This window comes from Uloborus diversus, chromosome 5 (assembly GCF_026930045.1).
Source record: "Uloborus diversus isolate 005 chromosome 5, Udiv.v.3.1, whole genome shotgun sequence".
Lineage (NCBI taxonomy): Eukaryota > Metazoa > Arthropoda > Arachnida > Araneae > Uloboridae > Uloborus > Uloborus diversus.
In genome coordinates this window covers 89,476,271-89,493,769 of record NC_072735.1, presented here as the reverse complement: position 1 = coordinate 89,493,769, position 17,499 = coordinate 89,476,271, and the positions used below count along the sequence as shown (strand labels likewise).

Genomic DNA, 17,499 nt, shown 5'->3' with positions numbered 1-17,499 from the left:
GTGCCGGCCAATCCATACGTTCAATATCCTTACTCTCTAAGAGCTGTTCGGCAGCTACTGTGCGATGACATGGTGCATTGTCGTCCATGAAAAGGAACTGCGGACTCATTGCGCCTCTAAAAAGACGCACATATGGAAGAAGAATTTCGTTATAATAACGGGTCCCGTTGACTGAACCAGCGTCGAAGATGTGAAGGTCTGTACGACTACCAAGCATGATGCCTCCCCAAATGAGAACACCGCGACCTCCATACCTGTCCCTTTCAATGATGTTCGAGGGATGATTGCGGCTTCCCCGCTCTCTCCAGATGAGTATGCGTTGAGAATCGCAGACTGAATCTGCTCTCATCTGTAAAAAGTACTCGACCCCATTCATTGTCTCTCCAATTCCGGTGTTCCCGACACCACAGAGAACGCATTCTCCGATGGGCAAGCGTTAGAGGTACACACCGTATAGTGCGTCGTGCACACAGACCACCACCGTGCAGTCTTCTGGCCACGGTAAAACGCGATATCGGTCGTCCAGTCGCCTGTGTCGTGTGTCTAGCGATTTCTCCCGCTGTCTGCCACCTGTTACTTCTGACCTGTAAGACAATATACCGGCCATCTGCGGGTGTGGTTCCTTGTGGACGACCACTACTGAACCCCCGGATAGCTGTTCCTGTAGTTTGAAATTGTCTCCAAAGTCGTGAAACGATGCTGTGATCAATTCCGAACTCTGCAGCCACACTTGTCACACTACGGCCTTCCTCCAACTTCTCAATGATTCGACCTCGGGTAAAAGCATCCAGATGTCGTCTAACAGATTGATTATTCGCCATTTCTCGCTGAGGCAGGAACTCGGTGTGATTTTAACTGCTATACGGCGTGCAATTTCTTTGCCAGAAATACTGATCTTACACCGACAACATGCTTTATACTACTCACACTCCTCCATTACGTCTGCCTGCATATCTGCGCATGTGCTACCGTACATCACCTTACTTAATCTCCTGATTGGCCTTTCTGTCCGCTCTGCCTCTTTGTTCAGCTGATATGCTAATTTTTCGACTTCGTCCTTAATTTTTGCACACCAGTGTATGTAATGAAGCGAGAAAATACGTTATCATCTCATTCAAGAATTCGTAAGTAACGAAACTAATTTTTAACAGCGGTAAATGTCATTCATTGCATTTGGTTCTGTCAGCCTAGCACTAGTGCCAAGTATGTGGAAACATTTTCGTTAACACTTAAAACATTTTCGTTGAAGAACTACTATATGAAGTCAGAGCCAGTAACCCAAGAGTTGAGAATATTTAAATTCCCTATGAAAAAAGTGTTTGATACACGCTTATGACTTTCTGCATACAGCGGTAGAATTCTTAATTATGTGATCCAGACGAGATATAGAATTTGCTCTTCAAAAAACCTCATTTTCCAAAAAAAAAAAAGAAATTGCTTATACGTTGCGTATCATTGTTAAAAACACTTTTTTGATTTGTTCTATCTCTTACCGCATAAAACGTTTAGCTGATAATTATACCTTAAGAAATTAGATTTAAAAATTTTGATAAGAACCGTATTTTGCTGAAAACTACGTACTATCTAATGAGAAATTCTTTGAGGAATAATTAATTATTACAAAATTATTTAAATTACTAAATCAATGAAAGGAATCTTTAAAAAGGAAAGACGAAGTTCGTCACTCAGCTTATACGAAGCAGATGTGTAGAAACTACTTGTATATACAAAACATAAATTTCAAGTATCGTTCTAGTAATTAAAATGATATTTTGTGATTAAAAAGTTCCTAATGTTTAAAATGTTCATTATTCGTTTTCCTAAACACTAAAGCTCACTTTTACTTTTAAGGCCTTAAAAAGTAATCATTAAAACTGTAATTCCATACTCAAACATTTCTCCTCTTTTAATTTAAAGTTTCGAAACGAGTGGATAATTAATTTCTCGACGTTTGGGGAATAGTTTGCACTGGGTTTTTTTTTCCTGAAAAGCAGCTACAAAATCAACATGTTTCAATACACTAGATCGTTTTTGTTCCTAAAAACTCTGATTAAAAACTGTTTGCTCACTAATGAAGATTTAATTAGAAAAATCTTCCGATTTATTTAAGGCATTGAAGGAAACTCTAGAACCGAAATGAAATTAGATTTCCAGTATAATCATTTAATCATGTTTTCTCAAAACAGATTTAGTAATAAAAAAAATACTTTTTTCTCATTCATTTAATTTTTCTTTGCATGATTATTACCTCAAATTTTTTGAATTAGTTTCTTGCTATTTTTCGTTACATGCAATTATGAGTTTTTTTTCTTTTTTTACACGATATCATCAAGATTTTTAAATTGCAGGGCAAAATATCTTTATTGAACTCTAAACTAAAATTCTGGTTAAGAAATGTTAACACTCGAATACGGTAAAAAGAGGACTATATTTAAAATGTCATTTTTTTTTCTTTTTGCAAAACATATTAGAGTGTCGCTGAACCTTTACCTTGAATAAAGTTTCCAGAGATGTTGTAATGTTTTTTACAATTACAAACTACTACTTCTTTAAAATAAAAAAAAAATGTTACTTTGCTTTTTGGAGGCATTTTAGAAACACATTTTAGTAATTCATTTGTATCAAAATAAACTACTTAAAACAAGGGGTGGTACTAACTTAAATTGCGATAGTAGTTTAACTAAAAATGATTCTGTTTATGCTATTTATATAAGATCACTATGTATACAAATAACAACAAAATCGTTCGAAATTCTACAATTGAAAAAAAAAAAGATCTGTTTTAGAAATTATATTATGTAGGGAATATGCTGCTATGATCTCCGGAATGCAATTTTCATGCAAACTGAATCTAACATTTAAAATAATGTCCATGTTAGAATTATGTCTAAATTTTATCTTTAAAATTTTTGTAATCCTTTTAAAAATGTCAAGTTTTCTCAAACATTTTAAAATAAAAATGAGGAAAACAATATTGTATCTTTTGAACAAATGATTACACTTGTTCTATAAGTGGTTGCACCAACGTGGCGGAAATATTAAATTTACACTTTCTTGGAATAAATATGCAGTTCATATCTGAGGCAGGACTGAATTGAATGTTTGTTTAATTTGTTCATTAGTCATATATAAAGTCCATTGACTTGTAACCGGCTAGAGAAACCTGGACATTTCTGTTTTATGATTTGAATTTAACGTCATACTAAGATCACATACTGATTAAATTTCACCATCAGTTATGCTGTGTACTTCGCTCTTGATATTAGATATTTTTATAGTGATCGTTTGAGCAATTCGTAGTCGTAACTTTTGTAATTAACGTTAGTTTCCAGCTGTCCGAAATTGGATTACGTAATGTAGAAGAAGAATTTCAAAGCTCCTAATTTACTGGATTATTAATGTTTTAAAAATCTTTCGTTGCATTTTTTTTTCACTAAGAAGCTAGCCACAAATCAACAACGCGACAATATCTGTAAACTTGAGCATATTATTTGCTGATGTTAGCGTATGTCATTATTTCTAAATTTTGGCTGTGGGGGGTAAGATAATTTGCACCAAAATAATATTACGTTTCCGGTCTTAAAAATTCCGTTGCTGTTTAGATCTTACCATTTTAACTGTGAACTGTGCTGTGAACTAGTGCTTGATGTTTTGGCTTAAAAATCTAAGCAAATATTTATACTTATTATTTTACGTGTGTTACTGATTTGCTATTTTTTTTTTTTTTTTTTTTTTTTGATTGTTAAAACAAATTTACGAAAGTTGTATTTTTTAACCCCGCAAAGTTCTTTTTTTCTAACTTTTTTTGATACGATGTATTTCCATAGCTCTATTCATATTTTCAAGTACTTAGAATATCCTTGATTTTTTTTTTTTTTTTTTTTTGCTATTTATCGCTACGCTTTTTTCTTCATTAGAACAGAAAGTAGCCAAAAATCTACAACAAGCAATATATCTAACGTTAAGCGTATTGTTCTAAGTGCAAGTATACCCCGTATTTTTTTAAGTTTCGGGCAAATTAGATATTTTGTAATAAAAAGTTTTAGGTCTCTTAACATACCCAAGTCTTTTAGATCATAATGTTTTAAATATGAATTGATATATTTATTTTTTCCGTTTAAAAATTAAGCTAATATTTATACTTGATGTATATTTCACTTGTGTTATTGACACTCAGTGGCTAAAATAAAAAGATCTTTAAAAAGATTGCAGTTAAATTTCATAACTCACGCATCTGGTTCGTGTAGGATAGGAAAGCACATTTATCACTAAATAATCAAATATTCTGAAAATGTAACACCTCTTTAGCAATGTTAACGTACTTATTATTTTATTATAGTTCAAATTGCTCTTGTCAAACATTGCTTAAATATCCACTCTAAAACTGAGCATGTCACCCAAAATAGAAAGTTAGTAGGCTCATTAAAATAATATGATGATCTTACAATACCCAGAATTCATGTTCGTTAAAATGCGGGATCTGATTATTGCGCTAAAAGTGAATAATTATGTTCATTATTCATACAATTACACCAGAATTTCATATGCAACTAGCTTAAGTCACATGATTTATCTAATTATAATTACGTCGTGGAAAACTGAAGCTAATTGAAAAGATATTGATGCAAACGTTAATATGAATGTGTATAGCATGGCGCAGTACGCAGAAAATATGACGTAGAGTTAACGGGATTAGATATTTCTCAAATTTTAAAAAAAAAATCGTTGTTTCAATTTTTTACTTCAAATGTAATTTGACACTTTTAGCATAACTATAAGTTTAAAAAAATAATCTGATGAATATTAATGTAGTCAATCATCTTTTAAATAGTTCAACTGTAGTTTTCTGAAAAGCTTAGGGTTTTTAGACAATGTTTTCTTATTTTGAAGTTTTGAGCTAAATTTTACTACTACATAAAAAGCTGGAACTTGAAACGCGACACTTTTTTTCGTGTGCGTGGGCTAAATTTCCTTTTCTTGACAGAATTAGAATGTGTTTTGCTTTATCTTGAAAATACACAGCATTTTGAATTAAGAAGTAGCAGAAAACTAGTTTATTTTTGTAAAAATGTCCCTAAAAGGATACAGAATACTATTATGGGTGTAACAAAAACGATAACAAAAAATATTAAATTAAAAACAGAAAAAAGGTTTTTTTCGTTCTTGATTTAAAAAAACGTTATGTTTTTAACAATAACTAATACAGAATATATAAAACGATTTCAACTTTAAAAAACTGTCGAAAGTTCGGTAGATCCCCTTTAACTGTTAAAAATGTAGCGTTCATCATACTTGGCGAAAGTTATGTGTAGTCTAAAAGAAATCTAAGAGAACCTTAATATGAAACCGAGAAAACATGTTCTTTACTGTAAATTCATCTCTTTAAACTGATTTTTTTTTTTTTTTTTACAAATGATTGCAATTGTTTATTATATGTGTTCTTCTTCACTAAAGAGACGACTAAAAAGATACCGATTTTGGTGCCACATGATATCTTAATGAATAACTTTGAACAAGAGGTTACTGATATTATAATGTACTGTGTGTGTGTGCAATTAAATTGAAATATAAAACTTTAAAATTATTCTATGACGTTCCTCACCTTTAGTTCAATATCTTTTTTTATATTTCAAAGGGTAAATTACGGATAAAAGGCATTTTTTTTTTCAAATTTAGAATTATCAATACCGTAAAAAAATAAGCATAAGTTGTTTGGATGCACAGGGTCTTTCAGAGATGCTTCCACAAATATAGAGGGGTCATAGCACTCATCAGACGACTATTGATATTACTCGGAACGTTTGAGCGCAAACGCAAGGTATCGCACTACATGCACACAAGGCCAGAAATTGTACGTTTCGGAACAGATCAAACTGTTTTGTATATAAAGAAGATTTTGTGCATTATTTTAAATTTTAATTCAATATTTATTTAGTTTTAAAACGATTGTTTAAAGTTGTATCCTGTAGGTGTGATACCAGCACCGCAACGAGAATAAGATCAACAAAAGCTTTTTATTATGACTGGTCAATGTGACGATCGGGGCATATCATTCCGATGCATGTATTACATGTGCAGTGAGCAATTTAATACAGTTGAATTTAACCAAAAACTGAAATGATGTGCAAAATCATCCTTGTTTAATAAATTTGTGACCTGTTTCACATCCGTCAGTTTCTGGCTTCGTGTGCATGTAGTTCGTCAGTGTGTTTGCGACCAAATGTCCCGATGTAATTATTATTCGTTGTATATATGGGTACATGGAAGTTTTGTCTCTTATTTAATAAAACTGATTAATGAAAGGCCTTTAATTTGTTATTGTAATTAAAAACAAATGAACTTTCCTTACTCCTAAAATAAGTGGCTAATTTTACGACAAAGAAATGCTTGTATGTTTTTATATGGTGGATAAAAAGTAATAGTTTATGTATAAAATTATACTGTCTACTATATTCTTGTTATAAGTCCAATTTTAAAATTGTTTTTATAATGGTATCAATACGGATTCACCATTTGCTTCTTTTTATTACAGATATAATTTCTCTGAAATTTGAAGTATACGATACAATATTGGGAAATTATTTTTTTTTTACTCCAACGGCCCAAGAAAGTTGCATTCATTTTGATTGCAGAGAACAAAGGTTTACATGCTAAATTGAAACTTTTTTTCTGTACAAAATCTGTTGATTTTGAGTTGTACGCAAGAGGTAAATGTCACTAAGTCACAAAAAAAAACCTTAGTCACAAAATAAGTTTTTCTTTTGTGATAATTTTTTTATGGACTGCCTTTCGTGGTTAAAATAATTTTGCTGTCACAATCCTAATGAAAATATTTATGCATCTGAATAGAGAATGAAAAGTTGAGTTAGAAATTGATAAAATTTTAATTAAAAAATCTGTAACTTTACATTGAATTAATATATCAATTACATTGAAAATTGTTTTGAGCAAAGTCTTATTACAATATTTCTTTTTTGTTTCTTGCAGAAACGGTCACAAGTGTGCTTGGAATCACAGGCAGTAAAGTGGCTCTTCCCTGCAACATAACACCCCCTGTTTTAGACGATGCTGTAGCGCTCATTCTATGGTACAAAGACGATATCACCAAGCCAATCTACAGCGTCGACGCGCGAAAGACGAGTGTCGAGCAGGCCAGGCATACGACTGGGGAGGCCGTGGCCAACAGGGTGAGCCTGAGCCTGGACGACAACCCCTCCCTCCTCTTTCTCGAATACCTTACAGAAGACGATGAGGGGGAGTACAGGTGTAGGGTGGACTTCAGGAGAGCGAGGAGTAGGAATGCGATTGTATTTCTGCAGTTGGTTGGTGAGTTTGAATTGCTTACATATTCTTCAAACGGAAGTATTTCCTGTGCTTATATTTATAAAACATGCAGTGTGACTCTGACAAGTTGAGGTATTACCTTGAAAATGTTTATCTGGTTTTATGGAGTTCAGTGGAAAACAAAACTTGTTAAAGCTAGAATATGGAGAGATGGCGGATAACCTTCATTTGAAAACTCATTTGCATCATTTGTAATTGGTAGAGTCAGCCACAAAGCGCCGAGTTTCAAGAGACACGTTCTCGCTGATCCTATCTATTGCAAAATAGTAACAAACAACCAATTACAAATGATACAAACGATATTTTTGCTTCAAAATCATCCGCCATTTAATTGTGGTCAAGCTTTACACACGTCTATTTGTAAACATCTTCGCGAGAAAACTGTGTTCATGAAACATTTTCTGCGGTTATTTTTTATGGTTGTGTATCGAACAAAAGCGGTACTTTGTAAAGCTCTTTCGTTAAATGTTCTTGAAAAATGTTTAGTGTATTTGTTAGGGGAAAAAATACTGTGTGTGAATTAAATTTACTCTTAAAAAGTATCAGTTGTAAATGTACATATTCAAGCTAATCTATGTGTTGCTTCATTATTTAAAATTATATCAGCTGTAACCTTTTATGGAATTTAACCTGTACGAATAAGAAGGCATATTAATTTTGTTGTTCTGTAGAAAATTATCCAATTTGCAATTACGTCAAACAAAACGGATATTTATCACTGGAAAACAGATCAATGCACAAATTCAGAAGCAGTGTTTGTTTGTTTTTTTTAAATTATTTATCTGTTTTCTTATTAGGGAAATTACATCTCGGTTGTCATTGGAAAAAAATTATAGATTTTTGAACCTATCCAGAGTATATACAAATTTTAAAAATTGCTTAGTGTCTGAGTACCTGTCGTGGGATAATGCTCTCATGATTTTTCTAAACACAAATAACTCGTTGCACGTGATTGCATGGTCTACTGTTCTACTTTTGAAATGCTGGTGCAAGTGGACCACTTGGCCATACACATCAGCTATAATTTCACTCCTATAAGAATGATTTAATGCTATTGAAAACAGGTCTCGTTTGCAATAAAATAAAACTTGTTATAAATATTTATTGTATATAATTAATATACCATACAACTACTTAAATATAACCAAAATATTACTATTTTTATTTAAAACGAAGTAAAGAGTGAATTTAAGAAGGTTTTTTTTGCTTTGGATACTCTACGTTATAAGTATTTCTTAAAGTAAATGAAATACATCCATTTATATTGTAAATATTTCGTTATTTTCTCAAACTTAAAAGTTTATGTTATTTCAAAAAATAAAAAACAAATAAGTTTAAAAGCGAAACGTTCATCTTTCCCTCTTCTCATCGTTAGAGATAAGTTAAAGAAAAAGAAAATCCACTCTAGTGAGGAAAATGTAACATTCAAGAAATCAGAGGCACATTTTCTGCTAGGAAAGTAGTTTCGGAAGTTACTTGATAATTACTTGGCCGCAAGGAAAATCCCGTACCGTAATTTTGTTCCTCAATTTTTGAGCCCTAGTTATTGTTTGACACGGTTATTGCTTTTAATGTAGTTCGAATATTTTTCTTTTCATTCCTTTGAAAAACAAATTGTAATTTGCGTTCAATAAATAATATTTAACAATTTTGTTTGCGTGTATGCATATATTGCGGAGAAAAAACAGATAAACAGACGCCAAGCGAACATTTTTAGTGTCAGGAAAATTGTTTCTCAGAGTTTATATGAATATTTTTATCCTCTTCTTCTACATAACGCAAAGTGAAAAAAAAATATATTTTTTTATGAAACATTTTTTTGAAAGATATTTTCATCAAATCTGTATAAATAAAACAAAGAGCATATATAACAGGAAATATCCAAAGTTGTTTAGCACTAATAAACAGATTTCAGAATACACGTGTTTCGAGGTTTCAAGGAACCCCTTCTTCAATTCAAAGGTGTGAGCTTCTAGATGTAAATACATCCAGCAAAAGCAATGAAAATGGACAGTAGACAGTTTAAAATTGCATGAATTGTATTTTATGGGTCTTTTTACTGAAATTAATTGCTTAACGGTTTTCTCTGGGGGTTAATCATGCAATAAATCTTGACTTTGAGTTCCGTTTTGTCTTGTTTTGCTTTTGTTATTGCTTATTTTGATATTTAAACTGTCTGCTGTCCATTTTCATTACGGCAGAAAAAAAATAAATTGTTGGAAGTTTTAGCAATAGATGGCGCTGAAGTATCAGAATATGTAAATCAAAACACCTGTGATGCGCACGACTCTTTGAAATTGTTATAAAAACGCCACTTAACCCGTGCGACTTCTGGATATGGGTCTATCTGAGAGCTACTGTGTTCAGTGCTCCAATTGCAAACTTTGCTGAGCTGAAGGCATGCATTGCGCAACACACTCTAAACGTGACCCTGGAAACACTTCAATCAGTCCTGGAACATGCTTTTCTCGATTTCAACTTGTTACAGAAAACGGGGTACATCATATCGAACATCTTTTGCGCCAGTCTCACGAAAATTAAAGACCGATTTGGTTTTTACTCATGCTTTTTTTGCGGTTTTCGGCCTCAGGACAATTAAAAATCCATTTTTCCCATCCGATGTGATATGACCTTGCCGTGTTGGATGGGCTTACTTAACTAACAGTATCAAACCTGTAGCCTCGTGCACGCTGAGTAGTACGGTGTTTTAACGTATAGTTTACACCTTAGGTAATAGTTTATGGTTTATTTGTCATTTGTAGTCGATCACTATTAAATTATGCTTACAGCGCCATCTATTGCTAAAAATTCCAATTATTTTTTTTTTCTTCTGCCATCAAGTTCCCCCATTCTTCGATAATATTCCGTTGAAGTTTGACGTCATTCTGACCAGTGGTTTTATTGTTACAGCGTTTTGAAAGTGGAACTTTAATTATAATCACCCTGTATGTGTGTGTGTGTGTGTGTGTGTGTTCCCTATACAAATCCACAGTTTACGTCGGATCTGGACCAAATTTGGCAAGGAGGTACTTGAGCTCCCGAGAAGGAACGTAGAGAGGTTTTCGAACGTCATGAAAAAACCGAACCGTTCGAATTTTAATTTTATGACCCGAAAATGGCATTAAATGGCTTTTTCTACCCGAAATAATTATCCGGTTTCTATGATTCAGGTCTCATTCGAAAGCTCGCAGAAGAAAATCATAGAGTACATTCACTTCCTCAGAATTTCAAAATAAAAGGTTGTAAAATTACCGGGAAAAAATTTAAAAATGTTATTAAGCATAATGGAACTCTATTTTCATATCGGAAAATTATCGTTTGCGCGATCTCATTTTAAATGAGCGTAAATAAAGTTTCAGAAGGTTGCCACTTTTTTTTTCTCGACTGCGACGAAATAAAATTTTGTTTTTGTTTTTCTTTTCAGTTGAAAATTTCTCCTTTTGATTATTAGTTGGTTATTTATCTTCTTTCTTTTTTTTCTACCGCCAGCAGAAGATAAATAGGAAAGTTGCGTTTAATTTGTTCGGGAATTTTTGATTTGTTGCTTTCTTTCTTTCAGAATGATTGTTTGAACGGGAAATTTTACAGCTTTTTTCCCTCTAATTGAAGCCTGATTGTTGAACATGCGTCACTTGACATAAGTTTTATTTTCGAGGTAGACCGTGCAAAACCGGGCATTGCAGTTAATAAATGAATAAATAAAAGAATAATCACTTAAATAAATGCACGAGAAAGAAGAAAATAAGTGAAAAAGTAGTGAAAAAATAAGAAAATAAGTGAATGAGGAAACAAAAAAGTGTATTAATTAATAATGCAATGAATATAAATAATTAATTAATGACTGCCTAAGCAAAATGAATTATTTCACTTTGCTCGAAACACTTTCCCCGTGCGAACGTGAAAATTGTGTTTACCCCTTAAACTCAAAACAAGCCTAAGAATCAGATTTCGAAAAATTACATTTATTAATATTTTCCTTCACATTTAGAACTATTCATTTTTAGCTGAAATCAACTATATCTTGAGGAAATTAATTAAGCTATCGTGTTAGGTAGGTTGTTGTGTTAACCGAAAATATTTCATAATTAGCCCCACACTCCCCTACATTAATTTAAAAATAAATCACGCTAGTCCGATATAATAGCTTTACTAAGTATTACTAGGTTAAAAGTTGTGGGAACAGTATTATTCGCTTATTTCTAAGGTTATGTGTTGCTAATTTTAGAAATCTAACATTTGAAACAATGGCCAGTACAAAGCCATTATTCAGGAAGTTCTTTGATACCAACCTTTTATTTTTGTTCTTATGATGAAAATCATTACCATAAATATAATTAATGTCATTAATGCTTTAATAGCCGTCCTGTTGCCCTTGGTGCATCTACAATTTTGCATAGGAAATGTTTTACATGGTCACACGTGCAATACAGCGTTACCTTTACTCACGAAACAAAATTTCTCAATTTGACTTAGTTTGGCCACTCATTTTTAATTCGCCAACTCCACATACCTCATATAAAACTCAATGGTATTCTGTCATAAGCAAGCTTAAATACCGACATTTTTCGCTCAATATAATACACAGTGTGCGCACATCTTACATGGCCACACGCAAGGCCAGTTACAGGTTCTGATTGGGGGAGGGGGGGAATCATTGTTGGAAAGGGGTCGTTTGCTCTCAAATAGGGAGTTTGGGGCAAATTTTTTGACGCATAAGTCTCTAAAATGCATTTTTACGGAATGTGTGTTCGCGCTCTTGACACCCACACCCGCAATTTGGATTCTTGTGCGGTCACACGTTAACAGTACTCTAAGAAAATTTACACGTGTAGAACCTTGCAAAAACTTATGCTTCATAACTAAATGAATTTACCAAAATAAATCGATACACATAATCGATATTATGCTGCTATTTTTTCCCCAGGACTGAAATAAATTAAGCAAATGCATTGACTTTTTCATATTTTTACAATGTATTTAAACAGGGAAATGCAAACTTTGTTACTTTTATAGTTTTGACGATAATAACAGAAGCGCAGAAGGTACCATTTTCTTAGAAAATAAGACATATTTCTATCTTAGAAATGAGAAATCAAAGGAAAATTTTAGTAAGGAAAGTAGTTTCTGAAGTAACTTCATAATTATTCTGCCCGCAAGGAAATTCTCCTTGAAGTAATTTTATTTCTCCGTTTTCTAACTTCTGTTCTCCTCGCGTTAGGCGTTTTTATCGCTTCTAACATAGTTTTAACTTTTTTTTACTTCTTCGAAATGTAATCATGTCTCGTGTTTATGTTCCGTGAACGAAAGTCTGGAAATATTTTTCAAAAATTATCTTCATCAATGAAGTTTCCCGGCATTCTAAACGTTCTTAATATTTCCTCTCAATTTTATCTGCAACTGTAGTTAGTATCTTTAAATCTTAAAAGATTTCTTACTTTTCAGGGTGAACGAATTGGGAATGAAAATATTAGAGAAAAAACGATTTAAACCATAGACATCCTTTGGATGGGGTTTCAATGAAACTCCATTTCCATTTGTAAACTTAATTTAAAACAAGAAGTTCTGTCCAGAACTAAACGAGCCTACTTTCCCGTATACCAATATCGACTTCCTAGTATCTGATCAGTATTCTCAAAATTAGCTAAAATCGTAAATTATTTCAAGCATATTTTTTAATATTTTAAACTCATTTCGAGAAATAAAGCCTGCCTTGCTCATCTAAAGAACTAGATGCGTAAAAAATAAATGAAATTACAAATAAAATAGCTGCACCTTTTAAACAAAGCAGATAAATACATGTTTTCCATCAAAAAAAAAAAAAACTTTCAATCGTTTTCAAAAAGAAAAAAAAAATAATTCAAATTAAAAGCTCATTAAAACAATCACATAAAAAAATAGTTCGTTTTTCTCCTGTTTCCAAAAAAAAATTAAGAATGAATTGATGTACTTTCAAAAATAAATAAAAACAATAAAATGTCAACTTAAAGAAATAATTTTCATTGTCGAAAAAAAAATCGTCTGCGCATATCTTTATGTAGAAACATAAAGGATTTCTCTGCTAAAAATGAATACATAAATTAAAACTTTATCTTGAAAATAAAATCAAAATATATTTAAAGCAATTATTTCACAGTAAAAACCATGGCTGTGGAGTCAGAGTCGGAGTCCATCTGATTTTGGGACAAAAGAGTTAGATTCGAGAGCTGAAAGTTTTAAATTCAAAGACTCGGAGTTGGAATCGGTCATTTCCCCTAAAAGTCCGCAAGTCTGCCAATATTTGCAGAGACGGAGTAGGACTTATTATTTGATACAGGAGTTGGAGTCAGAGTCGAATTTCCAAGAGTCGGAGTCAGCCATTTTTCCTCCGAGCACAAATTTTTGCCAAAGCTACGAAGTCAGATTCAAATTCGGGAAGTCAGAGTCCGAGTAATTTTCGGGGACAGGAGTCGGAGTCGGAGTCAGGAGCACCAAAATTATCGGCGTCAGAGTCGGAAGTAGGTCGTCAAGAGCTATTTCTAACAAAGTTTGTTTGAAGTAAATCCGCCTTTTACTTCGGAATCTATAATGACTTTCAGTTTCCCCGTAGGCGCTAATGTTAAGAGATTTGAACTGTTAAAAAATGAACGAAAACTTAATCAAATAAAAAAGCTATTTACGAAACATGTTTTTCATTAAAAGCTTTTCCCTACAAAGTTTGTTTGGAGCCACTTCGCCTCTGAGTTCAAGATTTATTTTTGCTTTGAATTTCCCCGTAGACGTTAATGTTAAGTTATTTTGAACTGTTCAAAATTGAACAAAAAATTGTTCAAATCAAAACATGAATTATGGGAATGAAATGTCCTCGCCGAGATCTTTGTAACAAAAAAATATTTGTTCGAATCGGACTATTGGTTCAAAAGTTATTAGGGGGGGACAGACCGACAGACAAACCGACAGACCGACAGACATTTTTCCCCATCTCAATACCCTACTTTCCAATTTTCAATTTTTCAATATTTATCTAATTATTTTATTTATTTTTGATTTTTTTAATTGTTTTTCGGGATATTTTTAAGATGCATTAAGCCTTCTTTCAAGTTTTTTTCTTCTTTTTCTGACTTTTACTGGGAAAGTAGGCTAAAAAAAGGAAATATTTTGAGCATTGTAAATGCTAAGCAGTTAAAAGAAATTTTGGAAATAGAAATGGGAAAAATAATAAACTTTGTTTATTTTTAAAATAACGCGAGTATGTATCTATGTATCTAAAACACTAGAAATCGAGTGTAATTTGTTTAGAATGATCATACTTTAACATTTAATGCACTCCGTGTACCTTGTTTGAGACGCAGATAAACTAGCTAATGGTAGCTATGATGTTGTAGACAATTTTTATGTTTTAGTGTTGAGAGAAATTCTGTCGAGAAAGAGGGAAAAAATCCTGTTACATTTTCTCATTATAAAATATCCTATCGCGTTTTTGAAGAAATAAAATCGCGCAGAGGTGTACGAAAGTGCATCTTATATACATGATATCGTATTCTCAAAGCCTTAATAGGATAACTCACTGTTTAGATGCCGTACTGCCTCTCTGAGAGGAATATATTTAAATGAAAAGAGCCTTAAACTTACTAATAGAATTTTCCTTAAACGTTTAATGAACACTTGATATTATTGACTAGCATTGAGGACTCACACGAAAAAATTTACAATATACTTTTTTTAGTAATTTGGTTATGTTTCTAAGGCTATGGTGGAAAATTAAAATTGTAAAATGTGAGAAACCTCCGTAACTTTTTTTCGTCGTATGATCTAAAGTTTTCAATTGTTAAAAAGCAGTCGAAAACTTTGTACTGTGGAATAAGTAAATTGACACAGCATGTATTAAGTACAAAAGAAAGCATTTAAAAATTATTCAAAACTCAGCTAACAGCTGTTTCGGGGCAATCAAATGCAAGCCCCTTCATCAGGGCATAAAAAGAAGAATGAATGGTTCACCAATGCAAACCAAATAGTCCAGTCATATTAGACATTAAATTTGCAAAGTGCGTTGTAAATCTGAGTTCTTAATATGTTGTTTTGGTCAGTTAGAGTAGTGTAAACCTAAGTTTGCAGTTTTCAAAAACCTGTGCTCCCTGCGTAATTCGCAAAAAGACTGCAAAATTTTCGAACTTTTTTTAGTTTTTCCTTTTAATTAAAAAAAGTTGCATAGTTCTCTTAATTTATGCAACTTGTGATGCTAAATGTGGTAAAACAATTTAAGCTGAAGTAGCGCTTTGTACGACCAATTATTTAAAAGATATCGTAATTCAAAAATTGGCCTTTTTCACGAAAAATGAAAAAAATTATGCTTTGATCACATTTCAGGTGCAATATCGAAATAAATTTCTACTCTACAAGAAAGAAAACTGGATATACGGATGCAGTAAATTTAATTGGCTTTCTTTTAAGCCAAAAACGATGTCTGTAGATTCAATTTTTCTTTCATAATCGCAAAACAAACAAATTATCGGAACACTCGATTTTTGAAGAAATGAGACAAAACACTTTTCCAGATACTATGGAAGATCCCATTTTAAACAAAGAGGCAAAGAATGATATGATAAGACTCTAATATGTGTTTATATAAATTATGTGTGTTGGCAAAACACGGCGGTTATGGAAAAAAAATAGACCAATAGCTGACTACCCTGTGAAGGTAACCCAAACAATTCTTTCCCTGCGTATCTATACCTTTCACACTAATAAATTTTTTGGCCGCATTTCGTTTTACGACTTGAAAGTTACCTACCAAGTTTTATTTTGAATATAAAATATTTTTTACAAAAGACTTTTAAAACAAAATACTTTCCTTTAGAATAAGAGAAATCTGGGCAAAAGAAAGAAAGCAGAATGATTTCAAAAGGGTGAAACTACATTTTACATTTATCATCAAAACATATTTTCAAATTTAACTACACTTAATGTCGTGGTTTTCAGGGTTTCCTTGATGGATATGACCCTACTTCCGAAGTGAAAAAATGGAGGTAGTGATAGGTTAATTTTATTTCATTTAATTATTTTTCTTTCCATTTTTTTATTGATTAGATTTGCTAAGATAATGTGGGAATCTTTTAAAATGGCAGATTGCACCAAGCTGTGGAGCTAAAACCGGCTATGCAACAAGAGCATGCTCCCATATATCCCTTTTTGCACTAACATGAGAGAAATCTGAAAAGAACGGATGAGGCTGGTTCTCTTATTGTTGTGATTAGTGAAGAACAGATCTTAAAATTTAAGTTAGTCTTCGACCAATTGCACTCTGAGGTATCCTACTTCTCTGGGAACCATTTGTTTACTTGTTGGTACCTGCGATTCGAGTGGAATGAAGCTACTCTTTTGATTAAGGCAAACAAAGACGGTTCACATTTGCATTACATGCTGCATTTTGAACATGTGGAATTAAATACTGTCACAGGGTATCGGTGGATACCTCATTTTTATACAGAGCATCCAGCTCTTTCTCTGCAGTTTCGGCTAGGGCTTCGTGACTCACTTCAGGACGGAAAGTTATGGTGGCCAGGCCAACCCAACACCGGTTCGTTTGAAAAATACCACTCAGCTTTGTGTTTCTTAGCCAGACATGGGAAAATGTGGTATAAAATCCATTAACTTCGTGAAGATACAGTACGAATCCAAGAGCTATTTCATTTTTCTTTGGATAAAAACAAAATTATGAAGGAAATATTTTGAATGTTAGAGACAAAATAGCAAAAAAGAACAAGTAGATCCACATCCTCTCCATCAACGATCTTGATCTGTTGAGATGACCTTTCAATCTGTTTCTCTTGTTTATATATATGTGTGTGTATATATATATATATATATATATATATATATATATATATATATATATATATATATATATATATATATATATATATATATATATATATATATATATATATATATATATATATATATATATATAATGCCTTCAAGTCCAAAAATAATTTCTTAAAATGTCGCTGATTACACGCTTTTTATAACTTTCTTCTCGAGCACTCTTATGATGAGAAGTTAAATATGACCATATTGCTCTAGCTCAAAGTCGCTCTTGTGTAACCAAAAACATAGACAAATGTCCCAGTGCCATTCCAGTTCTACAATAAAGTTTAACATGAACACAATTCATTAAAC

The 17,499-nt window shown here is 32.4% G+C and overlaps 1 protein-coding gene across 1 annotated transcript in view; it reads left to right on the top strand.

Annotated features, from left to right (window-relative positions):
- LOC129223003 (protein turtle-like) overlaps positions 1-17,499 on the top strand; it is a 114,578-nt gene that overhangs the window by 1,230 nt on the left and 95,849 nt on the right. The window contains exon 2 of the mRNA XM_054857566.1: positions 6,988-7,326. Coding sequence (XP_054713541.1) covers positions 6,988-7,326 — 339 coding nt within the window. The remainder of the gene's footprint in view (positions 1-6,987; positions 7,327-17,499) is intronic.